This window comes from Dryobates pubescens, chromosome 35 (genome assembly GCF_014839835.1).
Source record: "Dryobates pubescens isolate bDryPub1 chromosome 35, bDryPub1.pri, whole genome shotgun sequence".
Classification (NCBI taxonomy): domain Eukaryota; kingdom Metazoa; phylum Chordata; class Aves; order Piciformes; family Picidae; genus Dryobates; species Dryobates pubescens.
The window spans coordinates 2,940,523-2,961,901 of record NC_071646.1 but is presented as its reverse complement, the minus strand read 5'-3'; the positions used below and the strand labels follow the sequence as shown (position 1 = coordinate 2,961,901).

General features: G+C 51.6%; 1 protein-coding gene across 1 annotated transcript; it reads left to right on the top strand.

Moving 5' to 3' along the window:
• Positions 1-339: 339 nt before the first annotated feature.
• CD34 (CD34 molecule) lies at positions 340-19,440 on the top strand. Its single transcript, XM_054176461.1, has 8 exons — positions 340-647; positions 7,716-7,859; positions 9,429-9,712; positions 9,819-9,896; positions 15,106-15,253; positions 16,106-16,146; positions 17,113-17,277; positions 19,249-19,440. Exons 1-8 carry the CDS (start codon positions 569-571, stop codon positions 19,432-19,434), a joined length of 1,125 nt encoding a protein of 374 aa, XP_054032436.1. The 5' UTR covers positions 340-568; the 3' UTR covers positions 19,435-19,440.
• The last annotated feature ends 1,939 nt before the right edge of the window (positions 19,441-21,379 follow it).

Here is a 21,379-nt window from a genome sequence, read left to right as displayed (position 1 = left end):
TCAGCTTTCAGAGCTGCCCTTGCCACAAGCACTGACCACAGCGCAGCCCTGGGAGCTCCCCAGCTGTGCCTGGACCTGGGCTTTCTCCACTTCTCTGGGCTCATCAGCCTGTGTTTGCTTTGCTTTGAGGGAGCTTTAGCAGCCAACTCGGCTGTAATCCTTCATTCCAGCTGGAGCGTGTCCTACCCCTGCCTCCCCTTTCCCGGGAACGCAAGCGGCTCTCAGGAAAGAGTTAAGCCTGCGAGGCTTTGGGATCCTTTGGTGGGGGAGAGGGCTGCTCTTTTGTTTGTTTTGAAGCACTGGCAGGAAAGCGGGGAGGAGAAAATTACCTAAGTGATAGCGAGGGTGCCACGAAGCGTATAAAACTGTGAAATCAAGCTGGAGAAAACTCCACCTCGCAGTCCTGAACCGTAAGCACAGCCCCTGAAGAGAAACCCACCCCACGAGGCAGTGATCTCAAAGGCTTGAACTAAACCCAAGCTACATGAGCTCAGAGCGGCTGCGGGGCTGAGAACTCCGGAGCTGTGACAGCAGCCAGAGCCTCTTGTAGTGGGAGCTGAGAGCAGGAATGCTGCGCTTGCGAAGTTTAAAAGTGATGAAGTGGAGGCAGCTTGCCTGGATTGCGTTCTGTGTGCTGGAGCTGACCGGTGAGTGTTGCCTGCAGCCCATGCCAGGGCTGCCAGAGCTGAGAAATGTGGTTGGGCAACTTCTGCACAACTTCTGCAACAGCAGCTGGGGGAGCGGGGAGGGGGATTTTAAGGAGTGGGGAGGGGGAGATGGCAATTTACCCCCTGCAGTGACACTGTGCGGCTCAGCTCTGCGGCAGGCATCACCCAGGCGAGGGTCACAGCCATGTGCTGCGGACAGGGAACGCTGTTGGGATGAAAGGGAGAAGGCTCAGGATAGAAGTGGTCCCTGCAGTGTCCCGGGCAGAAGATGGGGATGCAGCTAATGCAGCTGCAGCGCGCAGGGCTGTGGAGGGGCAGCCACAGCCTGAGCCATTTCTTACCCCACCTTGGCGTGAAGCAGCTTGGACTTTGGGTTTGTGGTAGGGACTAAACTATTATTTTTTTTTCCTGAAAAGGAAAAGGGATCTCCAGAAATGTTAAATTCTCCTCTCCTTGTGTCCTCTTCAAATACTCACCGTGTGAGGAAGGAGAAGAGGAACGAAAAGAGAAGGGTCAGAAAGAGTGAGGAAATGAAGAGTTAGAAAAAGAGGAGTAAGAAAAATAAGAGTAAGGGAATTAAGAATAAGAAAAATAAGAATAACAAAATTAAGAGTAAGAAAAATAAGGAAAATAAGAATAAGAATAGAATAAGAAGATAAGAATAATAGGACCAGAATAAGAACAAGAAAATAGGAATAAGAATAGGAAAATAAGAATATAATAAGAAAATAAGAATAGAAGGCAAGAAGAATAAGAGGAAGAAATAAGAATATAATAAGTGAATAAGAATAATAATAGGATAAGAATAAGAATAGAATAAGACTTAGAATAGAATAGAACAGGAATAAGAAAATAAGAATAGGAATAGAATAAGAACAAGAAAATAGGAATAAGAATAGGAAAATAAGTATAATAGAATAAGAAAATAAGAATAAGAAGATAATAAGAAGAAAAGAAGAATAAGAACAAGAAATAAGAATAGAATAAGAAGATAAGAATAATAGGAATAGAATAAGAACAAGAAAATAGGAATAAGAATAGGAGAATAAGAATAGAATAAGAAAATAAGAATAAGAAGACAAAAAATAATAAGAACATGAAATATGAATATAATAAGAGAATAAGAATAGGATGAGAATAGAATAAGGATAAGACTCAGAGTAGAATAGAACAGGAGTAAGAAAATAACAATAGGAATAGAATAAGAACAAGAAAATAGGAATAAGAATAGGAAAATAAGTGTAATATAATAAGGAAATAAGAATAAGAAGATACTACTAAGAAAACAAGAACAAGAAATAAGAATATAATAAGAGAATAAGAAAGAATAAGAGTAAGAAGAATAAGAAGGAATAAGACTAAGAAAGAATAAGAATCAATAAGAAAAACTAAGAATAAGGCTAGAGCTATTTGCCCTACTTAGTGCCTTTTCAAGGCTTCTACTTGAAGGACATAGTCTCATCTTGGTCCCCCAACGCAGCACCCAGAGAGCACCACAAAGTGAAGCAGCACTCCCCAGGCTGGGCCAGGAGCCAGGAACCTGTGGGTGCCTCCTCCAAAGCAATTTCTCCCCCCCTTCCCCCCCTTCCTCCCGTGGATGTGAGCAGCTAGGATGGGAGTGAAAGAATTTGCTGTCGTTTGTTCTCCTGTTCCCTGGGGGCTTCATTCAGCTTCCCCTTTGCTGCCAAGGTGTGTTGCTCACCCAAGCTGCTCCTCCTGACCCTTCAGCCTATGTTAATTTTGCCCAGAGAAAGGGAAAGAAGGGGGGGGGAAATGGGCAAGAAACCAATTTTATTCGAGAGAAATACAACTCCAGGGCTCTCTGCTTGGGCTGAGGCCAAGCAAGGTGTAAGAAAATTGTTGTCTACCTGAAGTGTAAAAACCCTGAGCTGCTTGTAGTACACAGCAAAAGTGATGTAAAAGTGGTAAGGGAAAGGGGGGGGAACCAAAGAGTGATGGAAAGCTTTGCTCGTGTAAAACCAAAGGAATCAGGCAACAGGGGTGTAAAATGCTGCAACACAAATGTCATTTCTTGGGCAGTGCTCCACATCCCTGCAGGGTTTCACTGAGCTGTGGTAGAGGAAGGTTTCTCTCTGCTCCTTGCAGCTGCTCTGTAGGGCAGAGGAAGGTGAGGGAGCTCACCCTGGGGTTCCTCACCTCTTGGGGGGGTGTCAGAGTGAAGGGAGTGAAGGTTTGGGTTGTGCAGCTCGTGATGGAAGTCTCACTTCTGGGAGGTTGTGCTCAGGTTGGTTCCTGCCAAGGGTGGGACAAGCAACCTCTACCTGTCCAGCAGAACACCTCCAGCTAAACCCATGTGTTTGAGCAGGGAAATAACCTCCCCAGTGCCATGCTGGGCTGGGCACAGCTCCTCTGTAAATACCACGTGGGGGGAGGATGGAGGTTGGGTAGCTGCTGACTGCACTCTCCGAAGCCATGAGCAGCCCTGTCCTGACTATCCACAGGTGAAATGCTCAGTTCTGGGCTTTCCCTGGCATGCTTTGGGGGACTGCTGAGTTGCAAAGGGCATAGGGGAGGTTTGCCCCCATCCCTGCTCCACAGAGTGGGATGATGCTGCTGCAGAGCTGCTTGAGAAGCCTCCACCCATGGCACAGCAGGCTGCTGCCAGTGGTTGATGGTGGCAGAACTGCTCAAACACGTGGAGAGCTGCCCTGTGCTTGTCTGGGGATGCCCCTGGAAATGAATCAGAGGCTCACAGAATGGTTTTGGTTTAGAAGAGATCCTTAAGATGATTTCAGACCTTTAAGAAGCGGCAAAGCCTTAGCCCAGCACTGCCAGGGCACCACCAAACCATGGCCCTCCACACCCCATCTCCAGGGATGGGGACTCCACCACTGCCCTGGGCAGCCTGGGCCAGGGCCTGACAACCCTTTTGTGGGAAGGAATTTTTCCTCATGGCCAACCTGAACCTCCCTTGGTGCCACCTGGACACTTCCCCCTCTCCTCTAGATCTTCTATTTGCACCTAATGAAACCTTTAGCTTTTCTTTTAATCTTTCATCTTCCTTGCTTTGAGAACCTTTTGATTCATCTCTGCCATCTTTTGCTCTTCTCTTGGTTTCAATCCCTTTTCTTGCCATTTTAAAGCCTTCTTTCTTTCCTCCATTCCTTTTGCAAGACCCTAGAACTCAGGGAAGGAGGGGCAGGTGGAAAGGAGCATTAAACCTCACAGCCATTTGAGTTTGGTGTCCCTTAGAGGGCTTCACATCAATCCAGGGGCAAACTTAGTGCCCAGAAAGGTGATGGAAGAGTCTGAAGCCCACCACCACCCTTGGTCCAGCAGCTGGGGTTCAGGGGGCTCCCTGCAGCCCCCTGCCCTGCGTGACTGTGGCCCCACACCCATATCCTGTCTGGGAGGAGGAAAAGGGGGAGGGAAGGAGGCTTTATCAGATATTTCCAGAGGGAAGAGGGCTCCACCCGCTTGAATTCCTGCCACATGGCTGAGAGCAGTAAAGCTGGGAAGGGATGAGTAATGCAGGCTGGAGTCCTTGGAGGAGCTGCTGCGGGAAGCTTGGGCTGGACACAGCTTCCCAGCTCCGTGTCCTGTGCTTCCTCACCCTCCTCTTCTCCAGCTGCTGGTACTGGTGATACCACGGTGCTGGATCACCTCCAGCCTTTCTGGTGCACTTGGCTGAGCTTTGGTTAACCACACAGAAGCATTGCAGAAGCTCTCCTGGCCCAGGGTTTCAGTGTCAGAGCACCAAAGCAGGCACCCAGTAACCTGGGGGCTCCCAAAAGCTTCCCCAAGAGATCCTTGTTCCAGCTCCCATCTGTGAAGCCCCTGTGGGACTGCACCTTCCTCCTTGCAGGGATGGGTGTGCAGGGAACACAGCCCTGGATTTAACTTGCTGTGGGTGCAGAGTGGGGCACAAATCATGGACACTTTCCCTCTGTTCCCTGATTCTTTACCACTGCCTCCTGCAGTCCTGGTTTGGTGCTCAGGGATGAACGTTGGGGCCAGGTCAACTATTTTAACATTTAGATTGATGCTGGGTTTGGTCTGATGGGAGCTGAGGTGCTTCCTAAGCCCCATAATGAAAACACCTTCACAACTCAGAGGCATTGAGTTGTTCAGGGCTAGCCAGGTAAATCCAAGGGCTGTGCAAAGCACTTTCCTTTCAGCTCCCTTCCCATGAAGCCACTACCAGGGCAAGATCTCCCTGAGGTTAACAAAAGGTTTGGCTTAAAGTCTCCAAACTTTAGTGCCAACAAACTGAGAGGAGTTGAGCAGAGCTGGTAAAAGTGTCCTGGTCCAGTAAAGGAACCTGCTTTAGGCTGAGCACCATGTGGATTATCCAGCCCACAGCTGGCCCCTGCTTTATTTCACCAGTCCTAAGGTTTCAAACAGCTGAGCCCTGTTTTCTGTAACAGCCTCTGCAAAGGCAACACCAACGGGAGGTAGAGGAGGGGGGGAGGAAAAAAGTGCGACAGGGTCTGCTCACAAACTGCCCCGAGCAACAATTCAGCCTCCCATTGATGGTGTTCAGTGGTGAAAAGCCTTTGATTGGAAATACCTCCGGTGCTTTACGACCATCTGGAACAGCTCAGAGGTGCTTGGGTGGCTGTGACACTTGGGGAGGTCAAGTGCAGGCACTGCATTGTTCCAGTGATGTCAAGTTTCCTGCTCGCGTCCATGCGAGCACAAAGCTGTGGCTCTAACCCTGTGTTACTCAGGGCTCCGGGCAGGCAGCCCTGCCTCCTGCTTTTGATTTGGGAAATCTCTTCAGAGAAGCGCAGTGATTTAAGCAGCTGGAACTGAATTATCTGGGAGAGAAGAAACTCCTCCCTTAGAGGAAAGCCATGCCAGAACTGAAATCCCAGCTCCAGGCACCTGCACGGAGCCCTCGGCAGGGCCCCTGCCTCCCCTCCGGGGTCCCACAGCCAGAGCAGCTGCAGCAGGATGGGATGGGATGGGAAAGGGATGGGATGGAATGAAATGGATGAGATGGAATTAAATGGATGAGATGGAATGAAATGGATGAGATGGAATGAGATAGAAGAGGATGGGAAAGGATGGAGTGGATGGGATGGAATGAAATGGGTGAGATAGAACAAGATAGAAGGGGATGGGAAAGGATGGAGTGGATAGGATGGAATGAGATGGATGAGATAGAAGAGGATGGGAAAGGATGGAGTGGATGGGATGGAATGAGATGGATGAGATAGAAGGGGATGGGAAAGGATGGAGTGGATGAGATGGATGAGATAGAATGAGATAGAAGAGGATGGGAAAGGATGGAGTGGATGGGATGGGATGGAATGAGATGGATGAGATAGAAGAGGATAGGAAAGGATGGTGTGGATGAGATGGATGAGATAGAATGAGATAGAAGGGGATGGGAAAGGATGGAGTGGATAGGATGGAATGAGATGGATGAGATAGAAGAGGATAGGAAAGGATGGTGTGGATGAGATGGATGAGATAGAATGAGATAGAAGAGGATGGGAAAGGATGGAGTGGATGGGATGGGATGGAATGAGATGGATGAGATAGAAGAGGATGGGAAAGGATGGAGTGGATGGGATGGAATGAGATGGATGAGATAGAATGAGATAGAAGAGGATGGGAAAGGATGGATGGGATGGAATGAGACAAGATGGGATGGGATGGGATGCAGCAATGTGGGCAATCCCATGGGAAGGTGCTGGGATGTGCACCCAACTCAGCACCTTCCAGTCCAACCACCCCCCAGCTGCAGGACCAGCCGAGCAGCTCAGCCTGCTGCCACCCACTGCCAAAACCAACTGCAGTGATCTCAGCCTTTGCTTTGCTAAGCTGTCCAGATTCTCTGGGCCTGATCCAGCAAAGTTCTGACATCCCCATGGAGAAAATCCCCTGCCAGGAGAGTGCTGGAGTGCAGGATCCTGCAGATCAATGAGCTGGAGTGGCCATGGCCACTGCCCTGCCCGGCGCCGGGCGGCTGAGCAGGAGCTGTCAGCGCTGCTCCAGCTCCAAGGGTCCTTTGGAAGCATGAAGTCACTGTTCTTGGAGCTTTCTGCTCTCCTCTGGGCAGAGAGACAAAGGCAACAACCCATCTGGGATGATGCTTACTTCAGTGCCTGATAAGAATCTCGAGCAGGGGACAGCCCTGGAGCAAGAGGCTGAAGCCCTTTGGTAGAAGCCCTTTGGTAGATCTTAGGAGCAGAAGAGGTTAAGCCAGGGGGAAGGCCTTCATTCCACTGGCTCCCACAGCTCACTGCAGAAGGAAAAGCTTGGAAGTGTCATGGTTGTAACACACCAGGAAGCAATATATAAACTTTAAGTTTGAACAGCAGAGCCATTCTCCAAACATTCTGCTTTACCTCCAAAGATGTTTCTGCTCATGAGTCAGAGCTGAGCCCAAGCCAATGGGAATGTTTCTGTTTACTTTGAGACTCTGCCTGCAACTGCAAATCCAACTGATTTCTGACTTCTCTCTTTTTCCCCTCCCCCCTCCTGAGGCACACAAGTGATCTCTTCCAAAACCTGAGTCTTTCCTCCCAGGATTAGAAGCTCAAAGCACTATGAAACGCAGCTTTGTGCAGAGCTTTGTGCAGAGCATTGTGCATCCCCCCCTGGTGAGCCCAAGGAGCGGGCAGGGTAAGGGCAGAAATGAGCCTGTCCTCTCCCACCACCACCCTGGAGCCTCTGCAAAGGCTTCAGCAACATCTGGTGCTCACCCAGCCCAAGTGTTTAGTCTCAGCTTCTCCCCTGTGAGCTCCAGGACTGCCTGCCATTGTGGGGCAAAAAAAAAAACCAAAACAAAAGAGAGGATTTATGAAAGCAGCCAACCCTGCCCTGCCAGCAAGGAATCCTGGGGGAGCAGGCAGGGGCTGGGGCTGGGATAGAATCACAGCATCATGGAACGGTTTGGCTTGGAAAAGCCCTCACCGAGTCCAACCATCAGCCCAACCCCGCCGTGGCCACGACACCATGGCCCCAAGTGCCATGGCCATGGGTTTCTTGAGCACCTCCAGGGGTGGGGACTCCACCACCTCCCTGGAAATGGGGGGTGTGGGGGGGCCAGAAGCTCCTAACACCTTTCTCTGTCCCCAGGCAGCACTTCAGGGAGCTCCACAGAAACCCTGACGCTGACAGCCGCGGCCACGGAGATGAAAGGCAGCAGCAGCAGCGTGGCAGACCCTGGAGCTCCTGCAGCCTCCAGCACAGCTGACCCCACGTCAGCCCCCTCTGGTAACTGCTCCCCACACTCCCCCTGGGGCCCCTGCTAGCATTTGCAGCAGTAATTAATTAGGGTTTATGAAGGGCACTGAGGAGCCACACGCTTGGTGCCTGGCTTCTGCTCACACGCACACAAAAAGGGCAACAGGATTCATCCTGCCCTGGAAGCTCTGCCTGGGGCAACCTGACACTGGCTGGCTTGCCTTTGGCTCCTGGAATCATGGAATGATGGATTGATGGGATCATGGAATGATGGAATAATAGTGATAGGATCATAGAATCATGGGATGCTATATAGGGTCATGGAATGATCATGGGATGATGGAATCATGGGATCCTAGAATCCTAAGATTCTGGAATCCTAGAATCATGGAATCCTAAAATCCTAGAATCCCAGAATGATGGAATCCTAGAATTCTAGAATCATGGGATGACAGAATCCTAAAATCCTGGAATCCTGGAATCCTAGAACCATGGAATCCTGGAATCATGGAAGCACAGAATCCTAAAATCCCAGAATCATGGAATCCTAGAGCCTAGAATCATGGAATCATGGAACCCTAGAATTCTAGAATCATGGAATGACAGAATCCTAAAATCCTGGAATCATGGAATATTAGAACCTTAGAGCCATGGAATCCTGGAATCCTAGAATCATGGAATCCTAGAGTCCTAGAATCATGGAATCATTGAATCCTAGAATCCTGGAATCATTGAATCATAGTATCCTAGAATCATGGAATCCTAAAATCCTAGAATCCCAGAATGATGGAATCCTAGAATTCTAGAATCATGGAATGACAGAATCCTAAAATCCTGGAATCATGGAATCTTAGAACCTTAGAGCCGTGGAATCCTGGAATCCTAGAATTATGGAATCCTAGAGTCCTAGAATCCTGGAATCATTGAATCCTAGAATCCTGGAATCATTGAATCCTAGTGTCCTAGAATCATGGAATCCTAAGATTCTATAATCCTAGGCTCATGGAATCACAGAATCCTATAATCCTAGGATCCTGGAATCCTAGCATTGTAGAATCCTAGCATCAATCCCAGGTTGGAATGGAGCTCAAGGCTCACCTGGTCCAACCTTTCTTGGCATCCCATTCAAAAGAGCCAAGAGCTGAAGGGGGCAGAAGGGTCATGAAGCTCTGATCTCCACCCACGTGCCCTCTGCTCAGCACAGGGCACCCTGAGTGCTCTGCCAGCCTCTCTGCTAAGAGACCAAGGCTCTGGAGGGCTTTGGGGCAGGGCCCCTGGCACAGGGGAGGGTCTTTCTCTCACCTTGTTTGAAGCCATCACCCCTGGGTCAAGGAGGAGACGAGGCTGATGCAGGGGAGGCCAGGCTGTGGCATCCTTGCCAGGGTGCAGGGTATGCCCAGGACATGAGGCCCTTGTCAGCAGATCCTGGAGCAGGCAGGGAGCTGAAGCACATCCGATGGGCACAGCCAGGGCACATCCTGCTTCTGCTGGCTGTGACCACCCAATGCTGTACCTCAGTCACTGCAGTGCCACACACTGCCCTGAGAGGACTTCAGCTTGCTCATGTCTCCTTCTCATTGCATTTCCTCCAAACCAAAGCTACAGACAGGTCCCTGGCAGCCAGCTCAACCCTCCTGGAGCTCAGCAGCGATCAGCCAAGCCTCCAGCCCAGCCAAGCCCCGACGCAGCCTCTGGGCACCCCCTTGGAGCCCAACCACACGAGCCCTGGGGCTCCCACGAGTGGAAATCCAGCAACACAACCCAGCACAGCAGCACAAACCCCAGGGGCCACGTCAGATCTGACGATCTCTGCCAGCACCTCGGGGCATCCTCCCGTCTCAGCGGCCACCACGACACTGCACACAGTCAGGGCCGGCCCGAAGGTGAGGCCGTGGCTGGGGGCTGTGGGAGCATGAGGGGGCTGGGCTTGTCTCACGACCTTCCAACAGCTCACTGATGCCACCACTGTGGGTTCCTTTTCCCTTCCAGCCCATCACATGCCACAATGTCAGAGAAGTGAGTGACACTGGAGCCATCTGCCTGCAGCTCAACGAGTCCAGCACCTGCGTGAGTTGCAGCCCGGGGTGGCCCTGCGTCCCCAGGGCAGGGGATGTGCAGGACAAGGGGGGCTAGGAGCCAAAAGCCAGGGGCAGGAGCCTGCAGTGCTCTCAGGCTTGCAGTGAGGGGGCTGCCCACCATAGCAGGGGGGCCAGCTCACACTGTTATCCCTAGCACACAGCATCTGAGATGTGCCAAACATGATCACAGCAGCTCCAGGAGCATCCCAAAGGGATAACGACAACAGTCCTGGGAGTATCCCAAAGGGATGATGACAGCAGTCCCAAGGGCATCCCAAAGGGATGATGACAGCAGTTCCAGGAGTATCCCAAAGGGAAGATGACAGTAGTGCCAGGAGCATCCCAAAGGGATGATGACAGCAGTCCCAAGGGCATCCCAAAGGGATGATCACAGCACTCCCAGGAGAAACAACCTCCTGGTCTCTAGAGGTCCCTTCCCACCTTAACATTCTGTGCTAAGGCTCTGGGGTGGCTTTAACTCCTGAAGTGTCTCCTACCATGTTTAATGAGACATTCCCTTTGTTCTTCTTCTTCCTCTTCCTGGCTGGCAATGGGAGGGCCTTTTTTTGTCTTGCCAACTGCCCTAGGAAAGAAATCAAAGCATCCGAAGGAGCCCTGGCTGCTGCTGCATGTCCCCGGCTGCACCAGCTCCAGGCTCTCTGTGACTGCCCTTGACCTTGTGCACCAAAACAAAAAATGAGGGTTTTATAAAAGCAAAGGAGGGTCCAGCTAAGACACTGTGGTGGGTGGGAGGCAGGAAACATCCCCCACTGGAGCCACAACCTGAAAGAGAGGGCAGATGGTGGTGGATCTGTGGGCCAGCAGACTTGGCAGTGCCTTGGGTATGGAAGGACAGGGACTGATTTTACAGCCTCACTTCGGATGAGTGGATTCTCTCTTGGCTTTCCTCCTGCAAGCTGGAGATTAAATGGTGCTTAGGCTTTGCTCCTGGTTAAAGGGACTGCACTGGAGGAAGGAAGGATTCACATGGAAGCTCCTCCAGGAGAGAGTGACTCTGGTCACAGATGCCATCTAGTGGGAACAGCACTTCCTGGGCAGAGATTAGACACAGCCTGCAGGCTTTACACAATTAAATGTATAGAAATCATGGATAGGATAGGATAGGATAGGATAGGATAGGAAAGGGTAGGATAGGATAGGATAGGATAGGATAGGATAGGATAGGATAGGATAGGATAGGATAGGATAGGATAGGAAAGGGTAGGATAGGAAAGGGTAGGATAGGATGGGATGGGAATTAACGGTATAGAATAGAATAGAATAGAATAGAATAGAATAGAATAGAATAGAATAGAATAGAATAGAATAGAATAGAATAGAATAGAATTAACCAGGTTGGAAAGACCTTTAAGATCATCAAGTCCAACCTCTCCCCCAGCACCATCTGATCAACTAATCCATGGCACCAAGCACCCCATCCAGGCTCTTCCTAAACACCTCCAGGGATGGGGACTCCACCACCTCCCTGGGCAGCACATCCCCATGGCAAATCTCTCTTGCTGGGAAGAATTTCTTCCTAATATCCAGCCTGAACCTCCCCTGGCACAGCTTGAGACTGTGTCCTCTGATCATAGAATGGTTTGGGTTGGAAGGGACCTTAAAGATCATCCAGTTCCAGCCCCTCACCATGGACAGGGACACCTCCTGCTGGACCAGGTTGCTCAAAGCCTCATCCAGCCTGGCCTTGAAGACTTCCAGGGTTGGAATACTGGATGCAGATGCAACACACAGAATATCCTAGAGAGTCACAGAATCACTGTGGTTGGAAAAGACTTCTGAGATCATCCAGTCCAACCCTTCTCTAACTCTAACAGGGCCACTACTGCTCCATACCACTGCCCCATACCACTGCCCCATACCACTGCCCCATATTGCATAGAATCATAGAATAATTGTCAAGGTTGGAAGGGACCCCAAAGTGTCACTCCCACCTCCCCAGAGGAGAGCAGAAATGCCAGAGCAAAGAGCAGTGCTGCAGAAGCAGCAGGAGAGGGGGAAGCAGCTCCCTGCTTAGGGCTTGTGGCTCTCCCCAGTGGAAACCTCTCCTGCTTCATCTGACTACCACAGGGGTCTCCAAGCACTGTAGAGTGGGTTGGGTTGGAAGGGACCTCAAGGATCAGCCAGTTCCAAGCCCCCTGCCATGGGCAGGGACACCTCACACCACAGCAGGTTGCTCACAGCCACCTCCAGGCAGGAGGCTTCCACCACCTCCCTGGGCAGCCTGTGCCAGGCTCTCACCACCCTCCTGGGGAAGAACTTCTTCCTCACATCCAGTCTGAATCTCCCCATTTCTATTAACCCTCCCTCCATGTAAGTCAAGACCAACAGCCCCACTTCCACCCTTCTTTTGAGAGCTTTCACCTCTCAGCAGCCCTCTCCTGTGCCTCCACCTCAGCAAGCATCAAGGGGGAAAAAACCAGCTCAGGCTTAGCAACCTGGGAAGCAGATAAGAGTGTCTGTGAGGAGAGCAGATAGGAGGGGCCATGCCATGTCCTGCTCTCCTGCTGCCCTTTCCCAAAGCAAATGAGCAATCAGCTGGCTCCCAGCACTGCTAATTGCAAAGGGAAACTCTGACACTCCAATGAGTTCTTTCCACAGCAGAGAAAGGAAAATACACTCTTGGGGCTCTTGTTCCACCTCAGCCTTTCTCACCCCAAGCCAAGCTCTATAGAAACAGCTGAAAAGGGTTTGTTTGTTATCCTCCCCTGGACGAGCTGCTGCATGTTTGCACGTTGAGAGGATGTGGTGATGTGAGCACAATGCCGAGGCAGCTCTCACACAAACACTGAACTGCTCAGGTTGGAAAAGCCCTCTGAGAGCATCCAGAGCAACCATCAACCCAACCCCACCATGGCCACTCAACCATGGCCACAGGTTTCTTGAACTCCTCCAGGTGTGGGGACTCCACCACCACCTCCGTGGGCAGCCTCTGCCAGTCCCTGACCACTCTGGCAGGAAAAGCATTTTCCTAATCTCCAACTTAACCTTCCCCTGGCACAATTTCAGGCCAGTCCCTCTCATTCTGTCACTTGTTCCTTGGGAGAAGAGCCCAACCTCCACCTCACTCCAACCTCCTTTCAGGGAGCTGTAGAGAGCAATAAGGTCTCCCCTCAGCCTCCCTTTCTCCAGACTAAACACCCCCAGCCCCCTCAGCTTCTCCTCCCCAGCCCTCTTCTCCAGACCTTTCCCCAGCTTGGTTGCCCTTCTCTAGGCATGGTCCAGCACCTCAATATCCTTCTTGGAGTGAGGGGCCCAAAAGGCAAAGGAAGGAAGGCTCTGAGCTGCCTTGATTAGGTGGTGTTGGGTGATAGGTTGGACTTGATGATCTTGAAGGTCTCTTCCAACCTGGTCTGGTCTATTCTATTCTATTCTATTCTATTCTATTCTATTCTATTCTATTCTATTCTATTCTATTCTATCCTGTTCTATTCTATTCTATTCTATTCTATTCTATTCTATCCTATCCTATCCTATTCTATTCTATTCTATTCTATTCTATTCCATTCTATCCTATCCTATCCTATCCTATCCTATCCTATCCTATCCTATCCTATCCTATCCTATCCTATCCTATCCTGTTCTGTTCTATTCTATTCTATTCTATTCCATTCTATTCCGCCCAGTCCTGCACGGACCTGCAAGACAAGAGGGTCTGCTCCTCTCTCCCAGCCCCAGCTTGGTGGCTACCTTCTGGAAGACAAGCAGAGGGCAGGGACAGGACTTAGGGGGCCAGGGGGGGCAGCCAGAGGTGGTCTCTGCCTCAAGGGGGTGCACATGGCCACAGCTCAGCTGATGCCCCCAGCTGGGAGGATGTCTGGGAAGCTGATAAGGTTTGTCAGCAGCTGTGAGCTCTGCCTCCAAGCCTGGCCATGGCTGAAAATAGACCCTAGGAGAAAGCCTGTCCTGGCTGAGACAGAAATTGGCCAGTGGAAGGGAAAGGCTACAGCTCCTCACTCCTCTTCCTCTTCCACCCAAGAGTCAGCTCTGAAATGTCAGAAATTTGTATTTTTTTTTCCTTTTCTTATTTTTTTTTCTTGCCCAGCCTTTGATCAGCAACAGAGCAGAAACACAGAAGACATTTCCTAAACAGGAAGGCTCAAAGCTGCTTTGTTATTTCCCTCCTTTCCCAGCCCCTGCCTGGGACTCTCAAACAATAGGGCCCTTTGGGCAGCTCTTTTGCTCTAAAGCTTGGAGGGACCTGAGTGCAATCCAGACCCTAAATTTAGCTTTGTTTAAATGCCACTTGCAAGAGCTGCTAAGAATGCCTCCAATTAATTTGTCCTCCTCAAGCTAAGCCACAAGAAAAGGATAGGATAGGATAGGATAGGATAGGATAGGATAGGATAGGATAGGATAGGATAGGATAGGATAGGATAGGGTAGGAAAGGGTAGAATAGGATAGGAAAGGGTAGAATGGAATGGAATGGAATGGAATGGAATGGAATGGACCAGGTTGGAACAGACCTTTGAGATCATCAAGTCCAACCTAACATCCAACACCCTCTAAATAACTAACCCATGGCACCAAGCACCCCATCCAGGCTCTTCCTCAACACCTCCAGTGATGGGGACTCCACCACCTCCCTGGGCAGCACATCCCAAGGGCCAATCTCTCTATGAAGAGTTTCTTCCTAATATCCAGCCTAAACCTCTCCTGGCACAGCCTGAGACTGTGTCCTCATCTCCATTTGCTAGGTGTTGGTGTTGGGGGCTCAAAGCAGCAGGGTGGTGGGGAGGAAGGAAAGGCTGACACCCAGCCCAGGGTTTTTATGGTCACTTCTGGCTGCATCTGCTCAGCTTTGCAGAGCACAGATGAGCCACCAAAGCACCCAGAGGGTGAGCTCAGCATGCTCCCAGCAGCACCTCCAGAGGATGGCTGAGGTTGGAAGGGACCTCTAGAGGCCATCGAGTCCAACTCCCCCCTGCCAAAAGCAGGGGCACCCAGGAAGGCATCCAGATAGGCTTTCAAAGTCTGTAGAGATGGAGACTCCACAAGCTCTCTGGGCAGCCTGCTCCAGGGCTCCAGCACCCTCCCAGCAAAGTTCTTCCTCATGCTGAGGTGGAAGTTCCTAGGTCCCAGTCTGCTGTCAGCGCCTTCAGCACAGCTGGGATGGAGCAGGGGTCGGTTTGGCTGGGTTGGGTTGGTTCAGTGCCTGTTTGTTTGCATTCTTTTGCAGAAACACTTTCTGGAGGAGAAAGGCTCAGCCCTGTGGAGTGCCATCTGTGAAGGCAGCTCCCACCCTGTTCCCTCCCCCTGCCAGATCAAGCTGGCCAAGTCTGAGGTGGACCAGGACTGCCTGCTCCTCATCCTCGTCGGGGAGAGAGGTCAGTTGAGCTCATTCCTTGAGGCCACTGAATAATGACCTCCATGTGGGCAGTGGGAGAGGGGAGTGCCTGGGGGGGGATTTGTGATCCATGTGTTTGGAGCACAGCCCTGTGAGGAGAGGCTGGGGGAGCTGGGGTTGCTTAGCCTGCAGAAGAGGAGGCTCAGGGGAGACCTTCTTGCTCTCTCCAACTACCTGAAGGGAGGTTGTAGCCAGGAGGGAGTTGGTCTCTTCTCCCTGGCAAACAGCACCAGAACAAGAGGACACAGTCTCAAGCTGTGCCAGGGGAAGTTCAGGCTGGATGTTAGGAAGAAATTCTTCATATCAAGAGAGATTGGCCATGGGGATGTGCTGCCCAGGGAGGTGGTGGAGTCCACATCCCTGGAGGTGTTTAGGAAGAGCCTGGATGGGGTGCTTGGTGCCATGGGTTAGTTGATTAGAGAGTGTTGGATGTTAGGTTGGACTTGATGATCTCAAAGGTCTTTTCCAACCTGGTTAATTCTAGTCTAGTCTGGTCTAGTTCTATTCTGTTCTAGTCTAGTCTAGTCTAGTTCTGTTCTGTTCTATTCTATTCTATTCTATTCTATTCTATTCTATTCTATTCTATTCTATTCTGTTCTGTTCTGTTCTGTTCTGTTCTATTCTATATCCTCAGTTACAGCCTGGGGACGACTTCTCTCTGCAGCTAGGATCTTTCTCCTGAGGCTCTGCTAGACCCATGGAGCTGTGATGTTGCCTCCAGAGCAGTGAAGGGGGTCAGAGCTCCTCTGTGTTCAGCAGTGGCCAGGCTCTTTGAAGGTGACTTTAGTGTCCCACTCCATCTAATGTGCTTCTCCTCTTTTACACCTTGCAGATCCTGCTACAGATGTGCTCCAGGAGTCTCACTGGGAAAAGGTAACTTCCACAAGCAAATGCAGCTGGGGGGGAAAAAGGGGTGGCCTTGAGTAGCTGGAGAAAGGAGGGGTTTAGGTGGTCAGTTGAGGCTGGGGCCAATGGTTGAGACCTCAGCCTGCTTCCATCTCAGAGGGGCTTGTTGAGTGTTGAGATATTTGGAGCCAACCACCAGATGTGCAGCAAGGCAGTGATGGCAGAGCAGCAATGCAACCACTCAGGGCAGAAATGCTTCCAAGCCTGTGAAACTCTGTAGCATTGCCTTTAAACATGCCCAGATCCCAACACCAGCTCTGAGGATGCAACTGACCCTCTCCTCCTTCAAAGCACCAGGCTGGCATTGATTAACTGCACCTCTCCACACCCCAGGGAAGCTGCCATGGGCTCAGGAAGCTGCACCCCAGGTGCCTCGAGAAGTGGCAGCCCAGAGAGGCTTCAGCCATGCCGAGGCACAACCTAAACCTGAGGGCTTGAGTGCTGCAGTCCAAGGGAGGAAGTGTCATAGACTCATTGAGGTTGGAAAAGACCTCTGAGACCATTGAGTCCAACAACCAACCCAGCACCACCATGGCCCCAAGTGCCATGGCCACACATGGAGCCCCTCCATGGATGGGGACTCCACCACCTCCCTGGGCAGCCTGTTCCAATCCCTGACCCCTCTTGCAGCGGAGAAACGTCTCCTAATGGCCGACCTAACCCTCCCCTGGTGCACCTCGAGGCCATTTCCTTTTGTCCTAGCACTTGGCACTGGGCAGAGGAGACCTGGGCCACAGCTGGCAATCAGGCCAGGAAGATGTGAGCACTCACAGGGCAAGTGCACAGCTCAGGAGCTGGGGTGGCAAAGCCCAGCTTGGCTGGAGAGGGAGGTGCAGCCCAGCCCTGTTTTCAGGCTGCGCTCAGCAAAGACAAAGGTTTCCTGTTTGGCAAACTCCCTTTGGTGTTTTGTGCTTTGTTGCTTTTTGTTCCCAGCTTGGAATCAAATCCCTTAAGAGAGGCAGTGTGAGGAACCACCAGGACTTTTCTCAGAAGACCCTGATAGCCTTGGTGACATCTGGCCTGCTGCTGGCATTCCTGGGCTTGGCAGGGTACCTGCTGATGAAGCGGAGGAGCTGGAGCCCGGCGGGCGAGAGGCTGGTTAGTGCTTACCACTGGCAGCAGAGAGGGTAGAGAGCAGCCTGGCAGCGCCAGGGAGGGGGCTGGGTGGCAGAGGAGGGGGCTGCTCCTCACCCTGAAGCTCAGGACCCTCCACCTGTACCTGTCCCCAGCTCAAGAGGACAGCTCAGCCAGCATCCAGGGTGCTGTGAGTGGGGCTGGGAAGGGGCAGGAGCAGGGAGGTGAAAGCATCCAGGGTGAAGGGAAAGCTCTCTTGTCTTCTAAAACTAACTCCCAGCTGATTGTTCCCGTGGGAAAACCACCCCTTCCTTGCTCCTACTTCCAGGTCTAACCCTTCTTTTTGCTCAGCAGTAAGAACTCCTCCAGCAAGAGCCCTCCAGGGACACAGGAGCCTCATGAATTTGTCATTAAAAAGTGACACACTTTGAGTTTCCATTGGCTGCCTCCGAGCTCTGTGTCTCTCTTGTACCCCTGCTGCAATAAAGCCTCTTTCCCTCCCTCCCTGCTAATAAAGCACATCAAGAGAGAAAGAAAGAGAGAGAAAGAAACTCCCTATTTCCATTCCCCCCACCCCTTTCCAGGCAGGCAGGCTGAGCACTGAGGACTCTTCCCTGCCACAGACCTTTGGAGATGTGCTCACTCTTTCAGTGAAGACATTCTCCTCATCTCCAGTCTAAACCTCCCCTGCTGCAGCTTGAGGCCTTTTCCTTGAGGAACTTGAGCCATGGATGCACCTGGTTGTGTCCTGGGAAGCTGCTAGGGCATTTCAGCCCCAGAGGAGATGCTCTCCAGACATTTAGGCTGGGTATAGACCTTTGGAGTGGACACAGACATTTAGACTGGAGATGAGGAAGAAATTCTTTACAGGGAGGGTGGTGAGACACTGCAACAGGTTGCCCAGGGAGGTTGTGGTTGCTCCTGCCTGGAAGGGTTCAAAGCCAGGTTGGGGTCTTCAGCAGCCTGGGCTAGTGAGAGGTGTCCCTGCCCATGGCAGGGGGTTGGAGCTGGATGATCTTTAAGGTCCCTTCCAGCTCCAACCATTCTATCACCATGCAGATAGGAGCCCAAGTGCATGTGTCAGAGGCAGGGGCATCACAGCTTGGGGCTCTCTGAGACTCTACACCCAGGTCCCATCTCCTGGATGCTGGCAGCAAGTGGAAGGCAGCACAAATGCGTGGCTGGGAGCTGCCTGTGTAAACACACAGCTGAGTCAATCCAGTTCCTAGGAGAGATGTGTCCAAGCACAAGGAGCTGAGCAAAACAATGGAGCAGGTGGGAAGCTCAGCAAGCAGGGAGGCTGTCTGCTACCAACTCTCAGTTGCCACACACAGCCCAGGACCACCAGCACTGCCAGCAGGCCTGCCATGATCCAGCTCAGGGTGGTGGGGGAATGGAGGCAGCTCTGCTATTGCTCTGGGTCCTCCAGAAGCTTCTGCTCCTCGTTGCAGTGGTGGGAAGGAGCCATGCAGCACATCTTTGATGTCCTACAAGCCTGCTAGCACCTTGCTGCAGGCTGTGTGTCCTTGCAGGCTGGGTAAAAAAGAAGGCTGGGGTGGGGAAAGGAGGCACTTGAGGCACTTGCTGGAGCTCTCCTCCAGCAGTGCTGCTCACTTAGCCAAAGGGGAAAGCAGAGGTGGTCTGCCATGGGGGGGAGCTTTGCAAACCCCAAGGCAGGCTCAGCTCCAAACCTTGCTTAGGAGAAAACAGCAAAACCTGAGGGCTTCTCTTGGCAGCTCCAGGGGGGGAAACAATAATAATAATTAAAAGGAAAAGAAAGGAATTCCTGGCAGGTTTTTCTTGCTTTCTCTTGCCACGGCACGGTTCAGGGCCTCTGCTCTCCTTCTGGTCAGCAGGAGCAGGTTCCCATGCCTGCAGTTGTTTGTACCTCCTGTCCAGGAAGCAGAGGCAGGCAGCCAAGCCCCTGCCTGCAACCCGAGCGGCTGCTCTCAGCCCTTTCCCTGCCCTAACTCTCTCGTTTCTGTCCCTGGGCAGGCTGAAGACCCGTATGAAAACGGCAGCCAGGGCAACACCATGCTGATGATGCCCCCCCAGGAGCAAGCCGAGCTGCAGGAGAAGCCAAACCTCAACGGTGGGACTCAGGAGAACGGCACCGGCCAAGCGTCCTCCAAAAACGGCCACTCGGGCAGGCAGCACAGCCCTGCTGACAGCCAGATGTGAAGCGAGGGGGGGGAGGGAAGCATCCTTCCCCCACCGGCCAGGAGGGGAACAAAGAGCTGAGGGAAGACAAAAGATTCTCTACGGACAGTTAGGGAATTGCAGACCTTTGTTTGTTTGTTTGTTTGTGTTTGATTGTTTTGACTCTCATGTCTGTGAAGAACTTCAAACGTCAGCCTCAAGCACATTAAGCACCAGAGCTGCCCAAGAACCTGCTGCTCTGCTGCCTCCTCCTCCTCCTCCCATTGACCACACAGGACACTCAATAATTTTTTTGCAGCTGTTCTCTGCTTTTGTTGTCAGAAGAAGCTAATGAGAAATGCAGGTGCAGAGGCAGAGCAAAGCTGCAGGAGCTTTCAGTCAGACCCCAAGCAGGCAGAGCTGGTGGTGGCAGCGTGTTAGGGCTGATTCCAACACTTACCCTGGGACTTCAGTGACCAGAACCTCTCAGGTTTCAGATCACTCTTTTATTTTGGTAATCTCCTCTGTTTAAGTGCAGGATTGCTTCCTCTTTTCAGAACACCAGGCATTTAATCTCCCTCCTTGGGCTTTAGGGCTTCCTTAGTCTTTTTCTACTCCAGCAGCATTTGCTGAAGCTCTGTGTAAAACCTCCCACATGGAATTGAAGGCTGAAATGTGAATAGACCTCCAGCTGATTCCTTTTCCAGTCCTACCAGTGTGCAGGTAGAGTAAAAAGTCTTCCCCCATCTCATCGTGGCAGGGGACTGGAGACAGCTTTGATGAGGCAGGGCCAGGTGGAGAACAAGGTGGAGAACTCCTGAGTGAGGTGGAGAGCACTGAACCTGGCTGTGGCTGGCTCTGCAGGCATCTGGGGCTGGCAGTCCTACCACCCTCCCTCCCCACATGTGGGACCTAAGTGCCTTGGATAGGACTTTGGGAATAAAAGATGCCAAAGGGCTCCCAGAGGGACAAGGGACAGACACCTCTGCTCTGTGAGAGGTGTTTCTCCTCCCTCTGCATCAGCAGTGGCTTCAGCAACAACAAGAAGTATTTTGGGCTTGGTAAGTGAAGGCCATCACCAAATTCCCATGAGCAGCAGCGGGTCCTGCCTAGCTCTGGGCTGCTCCTGCCTAGCTCTGGGCTGCTCCTGCTCCCAAAGCAAGTGGTGCTGCAAGCCACATCACAGAGGTTGAGCTGCATGAGAGCCAAGGACCAGGGGCAGGTTTGTGCTCAGACCCAAGCAAGTTTTTAGGGAACCCAAGGAGCTGTCATGCAAGCTCAGAGCTGGTGGTGCAAGCCCAGTGTTGCTGGTGCAAGCCCAATATGGGTGGTGCAAGCTCAGTGTTGGTGCAAGCCCAATATTGGTGGTGCAAGCCCAATATTGGTGGTGCAAGCTCAGTGGTGGTGGTGCAAGCTCAATATTGGTAGTGCAAGCTCAGTGGTGGTGCAAGCCCAGTATGGGTGGTGCAAGCTCAGTGTTGGTGCAAACTCAATATTGGTGGTGCAAGCTCAGTGTTGGTGCAAACTCAATATTGGTGGTGCAAGCTCAGTGTTGGTGCAAACTCAATATTGGTGGTGCAAGCCCACAAGAAGCTGCACCTCAGCAGATGTTGAGCAAACCACAACCTCTGCTGGCAGCAGCAATGAGCTCCACATCCCAAACTAGGTCCAAAATATCTCTTGAAGCTGACCTGCCCTCTCACAAGTGAATTCATCACAAGCTCTCCTCAGTGCTGAAGACCTGAGGGGAGGCTTTTTTTCTTGGTACAATGCTTAAAGGACCAGCAGCAGTGGCCATCAGGGGCTGTTTCCATGGGTCCTGTAGACACAGTTTCACGTATTTCAGGTCTTGGTTTGGTTTGGTGTGAATTGCTTCTCCCAAGGACCACTGTAAATAACCCCAGGTGAAAGGAAATTGAGTATTAAAAATCACTTTCTCCATTGTGCCCTCGGAGCAGCAGAGTGTTTGTCCCACCAGGATGGGTGG